The following is an 18,162-nucleotide window of genomic DNA, read 5'->3' as shown; positions in this document are numbered from 1 at the left end:
GCCTCATATGACTCAGTGAAAAATATTGTTTTAAGACTCTCCCATGAAACAACTTGGGAGGTTATATTATGTTAAAGTTGCTGTATGATTCAAGTTTTCATTGTAGTATTTTGAAAGCATTTCACTACTTCTTGCTTTCTGGTTTGCTGGTGTGAATGCTTCTGTTTGATTTGTTGCTGTGCACTTGTGATGTCATTGCTGCATGCTAAGCCTTTCACTTGAGTTATTTTTGGCAACAAAAGAGGCCATTCAGTCTGTGTCAATTCCTTGTAGACCTGTCAGTCAATTCCATTCTCCTGTTCTTTCCACACAGCTCTGCAAGTTTCTTTCCTTCAAGTGACCATCCAATTTTCTTTTAAAATCATCGATGCTCTCTGCATCCACCATCCTCTTAGGTCACAAGATCCAGGTCATCGCCACTTGCTGTGTACAAAACGTTCTTCCCCACATCCCCTCTTCAGTTATTGTCTAATATCTTAAATCTTTATCCACTTGTCCTTGTTTCATCAGCTAATTAGGGAACATTTTGCTTCTTGTCTGTCTTATCCAAACCTGCTGTAATATTGTTCATGTTCATTTAACATAACATGTCATGGAAAGTTTCATGCGGAAAGAGGAATTTCTTGCTTCAGGGATTGCTAGATCCTTATAGGCAGTTTTCTTTTGAGGTTAACAATGAACACCCTCTACTTGTTACTGACCACAAAATCTGGCCCATTGTTTCTTTGGCACATTACATTGTAGTCCACCCTGGATATCATTAAAACTTGGCTGTTGAACAGCAAGATACTTGAGAGATCGGGAATTCAATTACTTTCTGCTTGTGTTTGTTTTGTTGTTTGTGTAATTACAACAGCACCACATGGAGGAACATTAAGCAAGCAACCAGTGAGATCTAAGGTCACAGACTACCAGTATGCTTATCTGTATCCATGTCACTTGTAATCCGTTGGTTTGAGAATTAAACGGAAAAGGGATGTAATGAGCGTTTCATTACTTATGAGTTTGTAAGCCTTGTTCCTACTTTTATAATGTGCAAAGTACTTTCCTCTATGGTATTTTAGAAATGAGTAAAATGTCTGATCTTGTTTTCTTTTCCAGATGGGCCTTTGTTATGAAGAAACATCTTAGCACCCATTTATTGGGCAAACATGGCATCGGAACTCCAAAGGAACGGTAGGAGAATCAGCTAATAATATTGAGTCATTTATTTTCTGTTGTGATGCAACTCAGAGCAGTATCCAAAGGTCAAATATAGAATATAGCTCAATATTTTGGCAGAAAACACATGGAGTCAAGTGGATGGCGAGTTCTATTGCACATTGACCCACCCAATTTCATGATTTGTTTCAAAATCTGAGACTTGTTAAAAATTATGTCACTTTGAAACTTGATCGCAGTGAAGATTAAATTCAAACTGTGTAATACCAGTGTTGCATGCAATTTTGCCAGATTAACATTGTCCCCTTTCATAGGGGTGGTGTATTCCACATCGAGCTTCAAATGTTCAAATCTGACCATTTGATATCAAATATTTAGTAGCAAATTGGCCTTTCCGGCTGCAATAACATGTGATTTATACAAGTGTCGCTTAATGATTCTACTAACAATGCTAATCTGTTTAAATATCTCATACTTGTGACCTGCCACATAGTTTATTTGGGCATAGTAGGTTTAAATGCAATTAGATGGCTAATGGTTTATTGTGTTTGTAAATTCACTTCAAAATTACAATTCTGACCAATTTGCTTCTAATAGTGTGTTGTCCCAGTGAGCTTCAATAAAGGGAAATAGGAAGGAATATTTTATTTACAGTCAAATAACCTAACGTGAAAATTGTCAATTATTTGGTTTACCTTGACTGCATGGTTTTCACACATGTTTTGAATACAATAGTTTTGGTACTGCAGTGGATTCTTCTGGGAAAATGAAGGATAAAGAAATTTGACATGTTTGTGCAATCTGTTATGCAGTATCGAAAATACGTGCAGTAAACAAACAGGTTAACGTGGTTAACTAACACTATGATATTTCTATTGAACTACAAGTTAAGATGATGCTTTCAATAGATTTCAGCAAAAACGAGCTAAGGCAGGAATGTAAACACCAGATATCTCTCTTCAATCAAAGTGAACAAAGTCAGATTTGAGAAGTAGAGCATTTGCATCATTGAAGCACCCTCTAACACAGCATCTTGTAGAATGTATTCAAACACGATTAGGTCTGGCTGAAAGATATTGCTTTCTGTCCAGCTACCTCAGGATTACCCATCCCATGTGATGCATGTTTGATCTGTATAGAGTTGCAGGACCAAGATTTCAACCGAGTTGAGTTTTTATTTTCCTGCCTGGCTGTGAGAGTGTTCTCTAAGCCATTGATCTCAAGTGGTTTAGGTTGAAAGTCTCCTTTTCTAATGGATTAGTTATAATAGATCCCTCACATACATTAAAGCACCATTCATTCTGTACAAGAAGTAGCACTTATGTACTTGGGTATCAACAAGTTTTAAGGAAAGTAGCAATGCGGGCAAACTTGTATTTAGATTAGATTAGATTAGATTACTTACAGCGTGGAAACAGGCCCTTCGGCCCAACAAGTCCACACCGACCTGCCGAAGTGTTCCCACCCAGACCCATTACCCCACATTTGCCCCTGCACCTAACAGTACGGGCAATTTAGCGTGGCCAATTCACCTAACCTGCACATTTTTGGACTGTGGGCACACCCGGAGGAAACCCACGCAGACACTGGGCGAACGTGAAAACTCCACACAGTCAGTTGCCTGAGGCGGGAAATGAACCTGGGTCTCTGGTGCTGTGAGGCAGCAGTGCTAACCACTGTGCCGCCAAAAATAATAAATCAAAGAACCGTGGATGTTAGAAGTCTGAAACAGAGTTCTGAAGAAGTGTCACTGGACTCAAACTGTTAACTCTGTTCCTCTCCATGGATGCTGCCAGACCTGCTGAGGTTTTCCATAAATTCTCCTCTGTATTTTTGTGGCTGTGTTTTGAGTTTAAGTATGTGGCACTTAAATATTTCGGGAGTTGGTTAGCTCAGTGGGCTGGATGGCTAAAAAGGGATGCCAACAGCGTGGGTTCAATTCCTGTACTGATGTTACCATGGAGGACTTTCCTTCTCAATCTCTCCCTTTGCCTGAATCATGGTGACCCTTAGGTTAAACCATTGCTGTACGTCTCTCTCATGAGAGAGCAGCTATATGGTCTGGAAGGACTATGGCGACTTATAAAGCTGTCCTCTCTTGAACTAGGCTGAGCTCATCTGGCAATCTGACAAAATTCCTGCTGCTCTGTGCGCTCCAACATGCAGCTTGCCTCTGAAGCGACTCGGCAAACCACCCTGCAGTGCATGTGGTGGTTCAACCCCTCTCTCAGCCTCTTGGCTTGTACCGGCCCACTGTTATCCCCTAAAATTTGTATACTCTTGACCACAGTGCCCTGAATGGTCACCTACCCATAACGCCAGCCCTGCTCATTAGCGTGCATGTATTATCTTTTAGATCTTCAGGAAAGTTTCTGATGACTTCCAGTGATTTGTGTATCCTCAGTTTGAAAATCAATCCTCTAAGCTTCCTGTATCGCATAGATCTTGTAGAGGGCATGCACGGACCATGGAAAACTCATCACCCAGGAATCTTGGTGATATTGACATTGAGCAAAACAATATTTCTTGATGACCAAGGGTAGGACATGATGCTGCAGTAGCAAATCAAATTTCATACCTAACGTTGCTGAAATAGAAGATTTTTGAATCAACTTATAAAGCAAGGTCTTCCCTCATTGCGGGTAGGGAGCCTGATCAGTTTGAAATAAACTTCTTATCTAGATGCAAAGAGAACAAAGAACCTTACAGCACAGGAACAGGCCCTTCAGCCCTCCAAGCCTGCGTTGATCCAGATCCTCCATCTAAACCTGCCACCTATTTTCTAAAGATCTCTATCCCTTTGCTTCCTGCCCATTCATGTATCTGTCTAGATACATCTTAAATGATGCTATCATTCTCACCCTACCATCTCCTCTGGCAACACCTTACCAGGCACCCACCACCCTCTGTGTGAAGAACTTTCCATGTATATCTCCCCTAAATGTATCCCCTCTTACTTTGAACTTGTGACCCCTAGTAATTGAGTCTTCCACTCTGTCGATACCTGTCATGATTTTGTAGGCCTCAATCAGGACCTCCTCAACCTCCTTCTTTCCAATGATAATAATCCTAATCTACTCAACCTCTCCTCACTGCTTGCACCCTCCATACCAGGCAACATCCTGGTGAACCTCCCCTGCATCCTCTGCAAAGCATCCACATCCTTTTGGTAATGTACGTAGTATTCCAAATATGGCTAAACCAAAGTCTTATACCACTGTAACATGAACTGCCAACTCTTGTACTCAATATCCTGTCTGATGAAGGCAAGCATGCCGTATGCCTTCTTGACCACTCTACTGACCTGCATTGCCACCTTCAGGGAACAATGGACTTGAACACCCAGATCTCTCTGTACGTCAATTTTCCCCAGGATCTTTACATTTACTGTATAGTTCACTCTTGAATTGCATTTTCCAAAATGCATTACCTCACATTTGTCCGGATTGAACTCCATTTGCCATTTCTCTGCCCAACCCTCCAATCTGTCTATATTCTGCTGTATTCTCTGACACTCCCCTTCACTACCTACTACTCCACCAATTTCTGTGTGATCTACAAACTTGCTAATGAGGCAACCTCCACCTTCCTCCAAATCATTTGTGTATATCACAAACACCAGTAGTCCTAGCACAGATCCCTATGTGACACCACTGATCTCCATTTTGAGAAGCTCCCTTCCACTATTACTATTTGTCTCCTGTTGCCCAACCAGCTCTCTACCCATCTAGCTCGAACACCCTGGACCCCATGCGGCTTCACATTCTTCATTAGCCTGCCATGGGGAACCTTATCGAACGCCTTACTAAAGTCCGTGTATATGACATCTACATCCCTTCTTTCATCAATCAACTTTGTCACCTCTTCAAAGAATTCTACTAGATTTGTAAGATAGGACCTTCCCTGCAAAAAAACCATTCTGCTTATCATTGATAAACCCATTTTCTTCCAAGTGGGTATATATCCTATCCCTTACTATCTGCTTCAGTAGCTTTGTTACCACTGACGTCAGGCTCACAGGTTTGTAATCACCTGGATTATCCTTGCTACCCTTCTTAAACAAGGGGACAACATTAGCAATTGTCCTGTCCTCTGGGACCTCCCCCATGTTCAAGGATGCTGCAAAGATATCTGTTAAAGTCCCAGCTATTTCCTCTCTAGCTTCCCTCAGTAACCTGGGATAGGTCCACCTTAATGCCTTTCAGAATACACAACACTTCCTCCCTCTTTATGCCGAGAGTAATTAAAGATCTTGACCGAGAGTAACTAAAGATCTATCCCTAACCTCAACATCTGCCATGTCCCTCTCCTCGGTGAATACCAATGCAAAGTACTCATTAAGAATCTCACCCATTTTCTCTGACTCCACGCATATCTCTCCGCCTTTGTCCTTGAGTGGACCAACCCTTTCCCTAGTTACGCTCTTGCTCCTTGTATATAAATAAAAGGCTTTTGGAGTTTTCCTTAACCTTGCTCGTAAGGATATCTCATGACCCTTTTTAGCCTTCTTATTTCCTCATTTCAGATTGGTCCTACATTTCCAATGTTTTTCCAAAGCTTTGTCTGTCTTTAGTCACCTAGACCTTATGTATGCATCCTTTTTCCTCTTAGCGAGTCTCACAATTTCATCTGTCTTCCATGGTTCCCTAATCTTGCCATTTCTATCCTTCATTTTCACAGAACATATCTCTCCTGAACTCTTTAAAAGCCTCCCACATATCAAATGTGGAATTACCTTCAAACAGCAGCTCCCAATCTACATTCCCCAGCTCCTGCCGAATTTTGGTATAATTAGCCTTCTCCCAATTTAGCACTCTTATGGAATTGTGATCACTATTCCCTAAGTAATACTCTACTGAAACTTCAACCACCTGGCTGGGCTCATTTCCCAACAGCAGGTCCAGTATGGCCCCTTCCTGTGTTGGACTATTTACATACTGCTCTAGAACATCCTCCTGGATGCTCCTTACAAATTCTGTTCCATCCAGACCTCTAATACTAAGTGAATCCCAGTCAATGTTAGGAAAATTAAAATCTCGTATCACCACCGCCCTGTTGCTCCTACACCTTTCTATGATCTCTCTACATATTTGTACCTTTATTTCACGTTCACTGTGGGAGCCCCAACATTGTTACTGCACCCTTCCTATTTCTAAGCTCTGCCCATATTGCCTCACTGCTCAAGCCTTCCATAGTGCTCTCCTTCAGCGCAGCTGTTATATCTTCTTTGACCAACTCCTCCACCCCTTTTTCCTCCCTCTCTATCCCACCTGAGACATTGATATCTTGGGATATTTAGTTGCCAATCATGCCCTTCCCTCAACCAAGTCTCAGTAATAGCCGTAACCTCATACTTCCAGATACTAATCTAGGCCCTAAGTTCATCTGCCTTACCTACTATACTTCTTGCATTAAAAAAAAATGCACCTCAGACCACCATTCCCTTTGTGTTCATCCTCCACTTCCTGCCTACTCTTCCTGTCAAGCAGTACATATTTTTGCTTTGACATGAAGTTCATTCTCTGTGCAATATATGAGATGCATAGTTTGTGGACTATTTCCAGCATTTGACTGATTTGTTTCCAAAGCGCAGTTCTGTTCTACCAGGTAGTACTACCAGTTTGACTGCTCATGGAGACCACTGTGATAGGTTCTTACTTACTCTATGCCCGTTTGCTCAGTCCTTGGCATCTAGGGTGGTTCAAGGGAAAAGGGTGAACAATTGTGGTAGGAGATTAACTATTTAGAGGAACAGAGATTGTAGATGTGACTCCAGGATGGTATGTTGTTACCTAGTGCCAGAGTCAAGTATATCACTGAGAGGCAGAAATCATTTTTTTTAAGGAGGATGAACAGCTAGAGGTTATGATCCGAAAACAGAAATCACTGGAAAATCTCAGCAGGTCTGACAGCACCTGTGGAGAGAAATCAGAGTTAGCATGTCAGGTCCAGTGACCCTTCTTCAGAACTGATGGTAGCTTGGAAAGGGATTTTTATTTCAGAAGATGGAGTGAGGAGAGGGGGCAGAGTAAGCATTAGGTGGAAGTAGAGCCCAAAGAGAGAGAAAAACAGTTGGACAGATAAAGGAATAGTTAAAGGAGAAAGTGTGGACTGCAGTCACTGAAGATCAGAGTCAAAAAGTGTGGCATTGGAAAAGCATTGCCGTTAAGCAGCATCTGAGGAGCAGGAGAGTCAGTGTTTCAAGCATAAGCTCTTCATCAGGAGTGGTTAAAGGCCAATCTGGGGGAATGAATAGCCATTAATGGAGACAATTAGTGAGTGACAATAGGTAGTGTGTGTTGGCAGTCCATGTGGTGCCAAGGCCTGGTGTATGGGGTTGAGGGAAGGTTTGGGGAAAGCCATTAAATTGTTGTACTCAGTATTAAGTCAAGAAGGCTGCAGAGTTCCTAAGTGTAAAATGAGGTGCTTGTCTTCCAGTTTGCGTTGAACTTCTGCAAGCCAGAGATGTTGGTCACGTAACACTGGTGTGTTTAAGTGACCAGCAACTGGAAGCCCAGGGTCTGTCAGTCAGGGTCATTGTACTGATAATCAAGATAGTCTGATGGTCATTGGCATGGAAAGAATATACTGCCAACACTACAGGAGTTCCAGGCAGATAGGCACGATACTCCTTTACTCTCTCACTAGTCATGTTGCGGCTGTACAGGACATTGGTTAGGCCACTGTTGGAATATTGCGTGCAATTCTGATCTTCCTATCGGAAAGATGTTGTGAAACTTGAAAGGGTTCAGAAAAGATTTACAAGGATGTTGCCAGGGTTGGAGGATTTGAGCTTTAGGGAGAGGCTGAACAGGCTGGGGCTGTTTTCCCTGGAGCATCGTAGGCTGAGGGGTGATCTTATAGAAGTTTACAAAATTGAGGGGCATGGATAGGGTAAGGAGGCAAAGTCTTTTCTCTGGGGTCGGGGAGTCCAGAACTTGAGGGCATAGGTTTAGAGTGAGAAGGGAAAGATAGGAAAGAGACCTAAGGGACAACTTTCTCACACAGAGGGTGGTATGTGTATGGAATGAACTGCCAGAGGATGTGGTGGAGGCTGGTACAATTGCAACATTTAACAAGCATTTGGATGGGTATATGAATAGGAAGGGTTTGGAGGGATATGGGCTGGGTGCTGGCAGGTGGGTTGGGATTGCGTTGGGATATCTGGTCGGCATGGACAGGTTGGACCAAAGGGGTTGTTACCATTCTTACATCTCTATGACTCTGGTTTCCTGGTTAGGATTTTTTGAGAGGTTTTTTATTCTCAGAGTAATACGACCAGGGGCACCTTATGTGGTAAATGTTACTTGCCACTTTTCAAGCCTGAATATTTTCCAAGGCTTGTTGTACTTGATCATGGACTGCATTAGTATCTGAGGAGTTGTGAATAGTGCCGAACATTATACAAACATGGTTGAATATTCTGAATTATGATGGGAAGTGTGTCCTTGATGAAACAGCTGAAGATGGTTGGGCCTAGGATACTACCCTGAGGAACTCCTGCAGAGGTAAGAGAGCTGAGATGACTGACGTCCAACAACCACAACTATCTTTGTATTTTCAAGAAATGACTCCGGTCATTTGAGAGTTTGCCCGATTCTCATCAGTTTTGCTTGGGCTCCTTATGTTACATTTGTTGAAAAGTGTAGCGCTGGAAAAGCACAGCATGTCAGGCTTATGCCCGAAATGTTGACTCTGCTCCTTGGATGCTGCCTGACCTGCTGTGCTTTACCAGCACTGCACTTTTTGACTCTGACGTCTAGCATCTACAGGCCTCACTTTTCCCTTATGTTACACTTGGTCAAATGTGAGGAAAGTGAGAATTGCAGATGCTGGAGGTCAGAGTCGAAGATTGTGGTCTTGGTAAAGCATAGCCGGTCAGGCAGCATCCGAGGAGCAGGAGGATCGAGCATAAGCCCTTCATCAGGAATGAGGCTTCTGGCCCAAAGGGGCTGAGAGATAAGTGGGAGGGGGTGGGATTGGGGGGAAGGTAGCTGGGAATGCAATAGGTAGATGAAGGTGGGGGTGAAGGTGCTAGGTCGGAGAGGAGGGTGGAGCAGATAGGTAGGAAGGAAGATGGACAGATAGAACCGATCAAGTGGGGGGTGCTGAGTTGTAATGTTGGATCTGGGATATGATGGTGGGGTGGGTAGGGAATGAAGAAACTGGTGAAATCCACATTGGTCCAGAGTGGTTGGAGGGTCCCAAGGCGATCCAACCACATGGGTTCAATGTCGATTTCACCAGTTTCCTCATTTCCTCTCCCCCACCTTATCCCAGATCCAAACTTCCAACTCAGACTGTCCTCTTGAACTGTCCTACCTGTCCATCTTCCTTCCCACCTATCTGCTCCACCCTCCTCTCTGACCTATCACCTTCACCCCCACCTTCATTGACCTATCACATTTCCAACTCCCTTACCCCATTAGCCCCAACCCCTCCCATTTATCTCTCAGCTCCTTTGGGCCACCATCCACATTCCTGATGAAGGGTTATCTTCGAAACATTGATTCTCCTGCTCCTCGGATGCTGCCTGACCGGCTGTGCTTGGTCAAATGTGGCCTTCATATTAAGGCTATCACTCTTATTTCACCTCTGGAATTCAGCTCTTTTGTCCATGTTTGAAGGCTGCAATGAGGTCAGGAGCTGAGCGTCCCTGGTGGAATCCAAAACTAGTCACCAGGTTATTGCTAGGTAAGTACTGCTTGATAGCATTGTCGATGACTCCTTCTATTATTTTACTAATGGTCAAGAATAGAGTGGTAAATGGCTGGGTTGGATTTATCGTGTATATAGCGTATCTGGGCAATTTTTCATGGCAGGTAGATGCCCATGTTGTAGCTGTACTGGAACAGCTTGCCTACGAGTGCAGCAAGTTCTGGAGCACAAATACTCAGGACTATTGCTGAAAAGTTGTCAGGGCCCATAACCTTTGCGGTATCTGATACCTCCATTGGAATGAATTGAATTGGCTGAACATCGACCTCTGGGGGAGGCTGTAATGGATTATACATTTGACACTTTTGGGTTAAGATTGTTGTAAATGCTTCAGCCCTATCTTTTGCACTGATGTTCCATCATTGAGGATTGGAAGGAGTCCAGTGTTTCCTTGATGATATTTTGGTTATGGCGAGAAATGAAAAAGATTATGACCTAAAATTGAAGAAACGCAAATGTGAATTTTTAAAAATCTTTCATTGAATACTTATGTCATTGATGCGAAGGGACCACACAAGTCACCCTCAAATGTAAAAGCCACAACTGAGGCAATCTGCATGTAAAAATGTAATCAGCTGTGACCATTTTTGGGCTGGCTTAATTATTTTGGCAGTTGCATAATTAATTATGCCAAACAAGAGTTCGAAATGGGAAGATCATTGTGAAAGAACCTTTACACTAACCAAAGTGGCATTGTTGACCCAAAGATTTGATTACAACTAGCATGTGATACCTCATCATATGGAGTGTGAGCTGTTGTTCTGTACAGGGTACCCATTGTTGAAGAGAAGCCAATAGATTTTGCATCAAGATTATTTGCACACATAGAGAAAGAAGCTCTAGGAATCATTTTTGGCATTAGACGATTCTACCAATACCTGTAACGCCGGAAATTTATCCTACTATCAGATCAAAGACCATTAACCACTATGTTTGGACCTGATAAAGGATACCTTCTCTCGCAGAGATTGGTATTATTACTATCAGCTTGCACTTATATAATTAAGTATCAGTAATGCGACTTTGATGCGAATGCTGATGAGCTCTCTAGACATTAGTCCTTACGTAGACATTTTCTGCTTCAATGTAGAGAACATTCAAGTAATGGCAGATAAATTAAGAAGTACACTGAAAATGAGCCAGTATTATCATGCGAAGATCACAGGAACAAATCCAGAATGAAAGCCATAAGTTTCATGAAAGCTAGAACTGTCTATTCATGTGTCTTACGAGGCTTGACATTCCACCAAAGCAAAGGAAATATGTGCTAAATCAACAATACGATGATCACTGTGGCAATGTCTGAATGAAGAAGATAGCTAGAAGCTATTTTTAATGACAGTTGTGCAACCTACCTCATGAGAGGCATAACACCCATTAGATTGGCCAGAAAGACCTTGGCAAAGAATACATGTTGACTACGCTGACCTTTTCAAGTGTGAATGTTTTGTGAAGTGGTTAACACACATGCTAAATGGCCTGAAGCTAGTGTCATGAGCACAATATCTTCAGAGAAAACCATTCAAAGATAGAGGGAGATATTTGTGAGATTTGGCTATCCAAAATACTTGTTAGTGATTCAACATATCCGATCAACTCATTGTCACAACCAGAAAAGGTTTGTTCAGACAATAAAGCATTCCTTAATGGTAACTCAAGAACACTGATTACTATCCAAAAGACAGGTTAACAAAAATTAACTCTATCAGAACACAACCAACTTGACAACTCAGACTTTTCCAGCATTGCTCACAGTCAAGCATCAACTGCATGCAGCATTTGAGTTGCTGAGAACGCCTATGACCAAGACGTTGTTGACAGGAAATAACAGAAACAAGGTTTCCTAGAACAGACGAGGCCAAATGACATTTTTCCAAAAGGGTCAAGAAGTATGATGGAGAGAAATTACACCACTGGTGAGAAGTGGATACCAGCCATCATTATTACAGAGATTGGACTAGCTTCCTACACCATGGAGACAAGAGATGGTATAGTATGGAGAAGATGTGCCAGGGTCCTCATTAATTGAAGATCTACAAATGACTGTGCCGAATGAGACCTGGGTTTACCTTGCGGATAGAACAGTATTTGGAGCATCAGAGGGAGACAGTACTATATGTTGTGCAAAGCTCTGACCATTTAGTCATCTCTAGGCAGATGATGTTTCCAGTACACCTAAAATGCTAGAGGTTAAATCTTATCAAAAAATAATTAGTTGCTGAAGTGTACTGACAGCCATACAGGAATTGTTTTTCTCTGAAACACTGTGCATATAAATATTATAAATGTTTTCATTGAGGTAAGGAGGAGGGATGTTGTGGAAGTATGGTGGATTGCCAGTTTAAGAGTCTGATAAGTGACTTGATGATGCCATCAGTCATTTTGGCCGGGAAACAGTTCTCTCTAATCTTGCTGCCATAGAGTACACAGTTCCTTAGTAAGCTTCTGCTGTTTCCATGTTGGAATTGAACACTTGCCAATCAGTGATTGCAGTTTGCAGACTGATACCTGGGATGGCAGGGCTGCCCTAGGAGCAGAGTCACAGAGTCATAGAGATGTACAGCATGGAAACAGCCCCTTTGATCCAACCCGTCCATGCCGACCAGATATCCCAACCCAATCTAGTTCCACCTGCCAGCACCTGGCCCATAATCCCTCCAAATCCTTCCTATTCATTTATCCATCCAAATGCCTTTTAAATGTTGCAATTGTACCAGCCTCCACCACTTCCTCTGGCAGCTCATTCCATACATGTACCACCCTCTGTGTGAAAAAGTTGCCCCTTAGGTCTCTTTTATATCTTTCCCCTCTCACCCAAAACCAATGCCCTCAAGTTCTAGACTCCCCGAGCCCACTGAAAAAACTTTATCTATTTATCCTATCTATGCCTCTCTCATAATTTTGTATACTTCTATTAGGTCACCCCTCAGCCTCCAACACTCCAGAGAAAAAAGCCCCAGCCTGTTCAGCCTTTCCCAATAGCTCAAATCCTCCAACCCTGGCAACATCTTTGTAATCTTTTCTGAACCCTGTCAAATTTCACGGGGCGGCACGGTGGCAGAGTAGTTAGCACTGCTGCCTCATAGCGCCAGAGACCTGGGTTCAATTCCCACCTCAGGCAACTGTCTGTGTGGAGTTTGCACATTCTCCCCGTGTCTGCGTGGGAGGTGTTAGGTGAAGGGGTAAATGTAGGGGAATGGGTCTGGGTGGGTTGCTCTTCCGAGGGTCGGTGTGGACTTGTTGGGCCGAAGGGCTTTAAGTGTATAAATCCTGCTAAGATTTGCTTTCCCAAACTGCAGCATCTCACATTTATCGGAATTAAACTCCATCTGCCACTTGTCAGCCCATTGGCCCATCTGGTCAAGATCCTGTTGTATTCTGAGGTAATCTTCTTTGTTGTCCACTAAACTTCCAATTTTGGTGTCATCTGCAAACTTACTAACTGTACCACTTATGCTCACATCCAAATCATTTATGTAAATGACAAAAAGTAGAGGGCCCAGCACCGATCCATGTGGCACTCCACTGGTCACTGGCATCCAGTGAAAAACAAACCTCGACCACCACCCTCTGTCTTCTACCTTTGAGCCAGTTCTGTATCCAAATGGCTAGTTCTCCCTGTATTCATGAGATATAACCTTGCTAACTAGTCTCCCATGGGGAACCTTGTCGAATGCCTTACTGAAGTCCATATAGATCACATCTACCACTCTGTCCTCATCAGTCTTCTTTGTTACTTCAAAAAACTCAATCAAGTTTGTGAGACATAATTTCCCATGCACAAAACCATGTTGACTATCCCTAATAAGTCCTTGCCTTTCCAAATACATGTACACTCTGTCCCTCAGGATTCCCTCCAACAACTTACCTACCACCGATGTCACGCTCACTGGTCTATAGTTCCCTGGCTTGTCCTTACCACCTTTCTTAAACAGTGGCGCCATGTTAGCCAACCTCCAGTCTTCCGGCACCTCATCGATGATACGAATACCTCAGCAAGAGGCCCAGCAATCACTTCTCCAGCTTCCCACAGAGTTCTAGGGTACACCTGATCAGGTCCTGGGGATTTATCCGCCTTTATGCGTTTCAAGACATCCAGCACTTCCTCCTCTGTAATATGGACATTTTGCAAGGTGTCACCAGCTACATTCTATATCTTCCATATCCTTTTCCATAGTTAATACTGATGCAAAATACTCATTTGTATCTCCCCCATTTTCTGTGGCTCCACACAAAGGCCGCCTTGCTGATCTTTGAGAGTCCCTATTCTCTCCCTGGTTATCCTTTTGTCCTTAATGTATTTGTAAAAACCCTTTGGATTCTCCTTAACTCTATTTGCCAAAGCTATCTCACGTCCCCTTTTTGCCCTCCTGATTTCCCTCTTAAGTATACTCCTACTGTCTTTATACTCCTCTAAGGATTCATTCAATCTATCTTTTCCTTCTTTTTCTTAACCAAACCCACAATTTCTTTAGTCAACCAGCATTCCCTATACCTACCAGCCTTTCCTTTCACCCTAACAGGAATACACTTTCTCTGGATTCTTGTTCTCTCATTTCTGAAGGCTTCCCATTTGCCAGCCATCCATTTACCTTCGAACATCTGCCTCCAATCAGCTTTTGAAAGTTCCTGCTTAATACCGTCAAATTTGGCCTTTCTCCAATTTAGAACTTCAACTTTTAGATCTGGTCTATCCTTTTCCATCACTGTTTTAAATCGAATAGAATTATGTCACTGGCCGCAAAGTGCTCCCCCACTGACGCCTCAGTCACCTGCCCTGCCTTATTTCCTAAGAGTAGATCAAGTTTTGCACCTTCTCTAGTAGGTACATCCACATACTGAATCAGAAAATTTTCTTGGACACACTTAACAAATTCCTCTCCATCTAAACCCTTAACACTATGGCAGTCCCAGTCTATGTTTAGAAAGTTAAAATCCCCTATCATAACCACTCTATTATTCTAACAGATAGCTGAGATCTCCTTACAAGTTTGTTTCTCAATTTCCCTTTTACTATTAGGGGGCTATAATACAATTCCAATAAGGTGATCATCCCTTTCTTATTTCTCAGTTCTGTTCAACTAACATCCCTGGATGTATTTCCAGAAATATTCTCCCTCAGCCCAGCTATAATGTTATCCTTGATCAAAAGCGCCACTCCCCCTCCTCTCTTGCCTCCTTTTCTATCCTTCCTGTAGCATTTGTATCCTGGAACATTAAGCTGCCAGTCTTGCCCATCTCTGAGCCATGTTTCTGTGATTGTTATGATATTCCAGTCCCATGTTCCTAACCATGCCCTGGGTTCATCTGCTTTCCCTGTTAGGCCCCTTACATTGAAATAAATGCAGTTTAATTTATTAGTCCTACCTTCTCCCTGCCTGCCCTGACTGTTTCACTCGCTTCTGTTCTCAAATGTACCAGTCTCAGATTGACCTCTTTCCTTACTATCTCCCTGGGTCCCACCTCCCCCACCTTACTCGTTTAAATCCTCCCGAGCAGCTCTTGCAAATTTCCCTGCCAGTATATTAGTCCCCTTCTAATTTAGGTGCAATCTGTCCTTGTACAGGTCACTTCTACCCCAAAAGAGATTTCCAATGATCCAAAAATGTGAATCCTTCTCCCATACATGCTCCTCAGCCATGCATTCATCTGCTCTATCCTCCTATTCTTGCCCTCACTAGCTCTTAGCACCGGGAGTAATCCAATATTACTACTCTTGAGGACCTCCTTTTTAAATTCCTGCCTAACTCTCTCTAATCTCCTTTCAGAATCTGAACCTTTTCCCTTCCTATGTCGTTGGTTCCAACATGTACAATGACCTCTTGCTGGCCCCTCTCCCCCTTGAGTACATTCTGCACCCTCTCTGAGACATCCTTGATCCTGGCACCAGGGAAGCAACACACCATTCTGATTTTTTGCTGCTGGCCACAGAAACGTCTGTCTGTACCTCTGACTAGAAAATCCCCTAACACAATTGATCTCTTGGAACCCGACGTACCCTTCATTGCATTAGAGCCAGTCTCAATACCAGAAACTTGGCTGTTTGTGCTACGTTCCCCTAAGAATCCATCATCCCCTACATTTTCCAAATCTGCACACTTGTTTGAAATGGGTATAGCCACAGAAGACTCCTGCACTAGCTGCCTACCTCTCTTACCTTTCCTGGAGTTCACCCATCTATGTGACTGTATCTCAGACTTTCCCTCCTTCCTATAACTGCCATCCATCACATACTGTTGCTGTTCCAAATTCCTTATTGATTCTAATTGTGTCTCCAATTGATCCATTTGATCTGATAAGATTTGCAAGCAACAGCATTTATTGCAGATATAATTCGCAGTAACCCTTAAACTCTCTTTAAACTCCCACCTTGGATTTAGGCTGCAGGTCCCATATTCACTAGATTTTAGAAGAACAAAAGGTGATCTCATTGAATAATATAAAATTCTTACCGTGCTCAAGGGGCTAGATTCAAGAAGGATTTTTCTTCTTTGGTTTGGTGGTCTAGAATGAGGAACAGAGTCTCAGGATAAAGGGTAGGCAATTTAGGAGTAAGGTGAAGAGGAATTTATATATTTAGGTGAATCTTTGGAATTCTGTTCCCCATTGGGTCAAGATTGATGGATTTCTAAATATTGAAGACATTAAGGGATATGCAGATAGTGTTGGAAAATGATGTTAAGGTAGAAGATCATCAATGTTCTGGTTGAATGTTAGAACCAGCCCAAGAGCCCAAACAGCCCAGTTTTGTTCCTATTTCTTATCTTTCTATGATATTAGGGAAGGAATTCCCAGATTATGAACCAGCAACAATGTAGGAACATTGGAGCATATTCAATACAGGAACGTGTTTAACTTAGGGAGGTGGAAAATTGAATATGATACTGTTCCCTTGTTGCTGCTATTCTTGACTTTTCATTGGTATAGATAGCAGGTATGGACTGTGTGGCAATTCAACTTGGCAAGTCATAGTAAGGCATCCTGTAAATTGTATAATCCTGTAGTACACATTGTATTTATTATTGAAATGGGGATTGATTGGCTCAGTTGATTGGATGAATGGCTTGTGTTGCAGATTGATGCCAATGGCTTCAGCTGAGGTTACCATGAAGGATTTTCATTTTCAACCATTGATTTTGCCTGAGGGGTGATGACCCTCCGATTGAGCCACCACCAGTTGTCTCTTTCCAATGAGATGGCAGCATGATCCAATCAGACTATGGTGACTTTACCATACTTGCTTAACTAATGTACTTCTTGAATTTTTAAAACCAATTTTTTCAGCCCAAAAGTCATTGAGTTGACTTGTAATGATTAATAGTCACAACATGGTTTCTCATTCATAATTCTCTCACTTCAATAATTTAAATGAAGTAGCTTATTGAATCAGTACAGTGCAGAAAGAGGCCGTTTGGCCCACTGAATCTGTACTGACCCTCTGACAAGAGTCCCATCCAGACCAAACATCCATCCTATCCCTGTAACCCTGCATTTAGCATGGCCAATCTAATTAACCTGCGTATCTTTGGATCTACGCAGACAGTCACCTCAGGCTGGAATTGAATGTGAATTCCTGGTGCTGTGAGGCTGCAGTGCTAACCACTGAGCCACCGTGCCACCCGATATAAATCTATTTGTGTACTAATATTCATTTTCATTAGTTATGAATTTACAATAAAATTGAATCCTTAATGTTTTCAGCATTATACTTTGGTGTGGCCATTTTTGGCCTTTGATCCATGATTTATTAGGATTAACTTTTACACAAGTAGCATGAAAAATTACATTTTGTTTTGAGCCAAAATTCATGTGATCAACTTTTGCATGATATCGAATTTTACATGAGTAAATGTATTCAATAGCAGGGGAACCTATACTACTACTTCCTGAAAGGTTGAACTTCGCAAGTGTTGCTGTAGTCCAGGTGAATGGTGAGCATTCTATCACACTCAAGGCTGAGATAATTGGCATTCAAGAACCACACCCATTTCCCTTTGTGTCAGGTATGACTCCAGCCCACTGTACTCCTCAATTTTTAGATGCTAAAAATGCTCCAAATCTATTCCATTCAGCACAGTACTAATGAAAACATACAATGGAGCCTGTGTTTCTTGTGAAAATACTACATTTCCCTAAAGTTTGTACTCCTATCAATACTGTCACAGTTAGATTTTTCTGTGACAAGTAGAATGGTTAGCATGATGTCAAACAGGTTATTCCCTTGTGTTGGTTCCTTTGCCTTTGACATTGGTCAATCTGCCAGCTTTGACTTTCAGTACTGAA

The 18,162-nt window shown here is 42.4% G+C and overlaps 1 protein-coding gene across 1 annotated transcript in view; it reads left to right on the top strand.

The window, feature by feature from the left end:
- znf407 (zinc finger protein 407) overlaps positions 1-18,162 on the top strand; it is a 494,954-nt gene that overhangs the window by 209,948 nt on the left and 266,844 nt on the right. Inside the window, exon 5 of the mRNA XM_072570875.1 lies at positions 1,102-1,176. Coding sequence (XP_072426976.1) covers positions 1,102-1,176 — 75 coding nt within the window. The remainder of the gene's footprint in view (positions 1-1,101; positions 1,177-18,162) is intronic.

The sequence above is a fragment of the Chiloscyllium punctatum genome, chromosome 5 (assembly GCF_047496795.1).
Source record: "Chiloscyllium punctatum isolate Juve2018m chromosome 5, sChiPun1.3, whole genome shotgun sequence".
In the NCBI taxonomy this organism is placed as follows: domain Eukaryota; kingdom Metazoa; phylum Chordata; class Chondrichthyes; order Orectolobiformes; family Hemiscylliidae; genus Chiloscyllium; species Chiloscyllium punctatum.
This window is presented reverse-complemented; position numbering and strand designations above follow the sequence as displayed.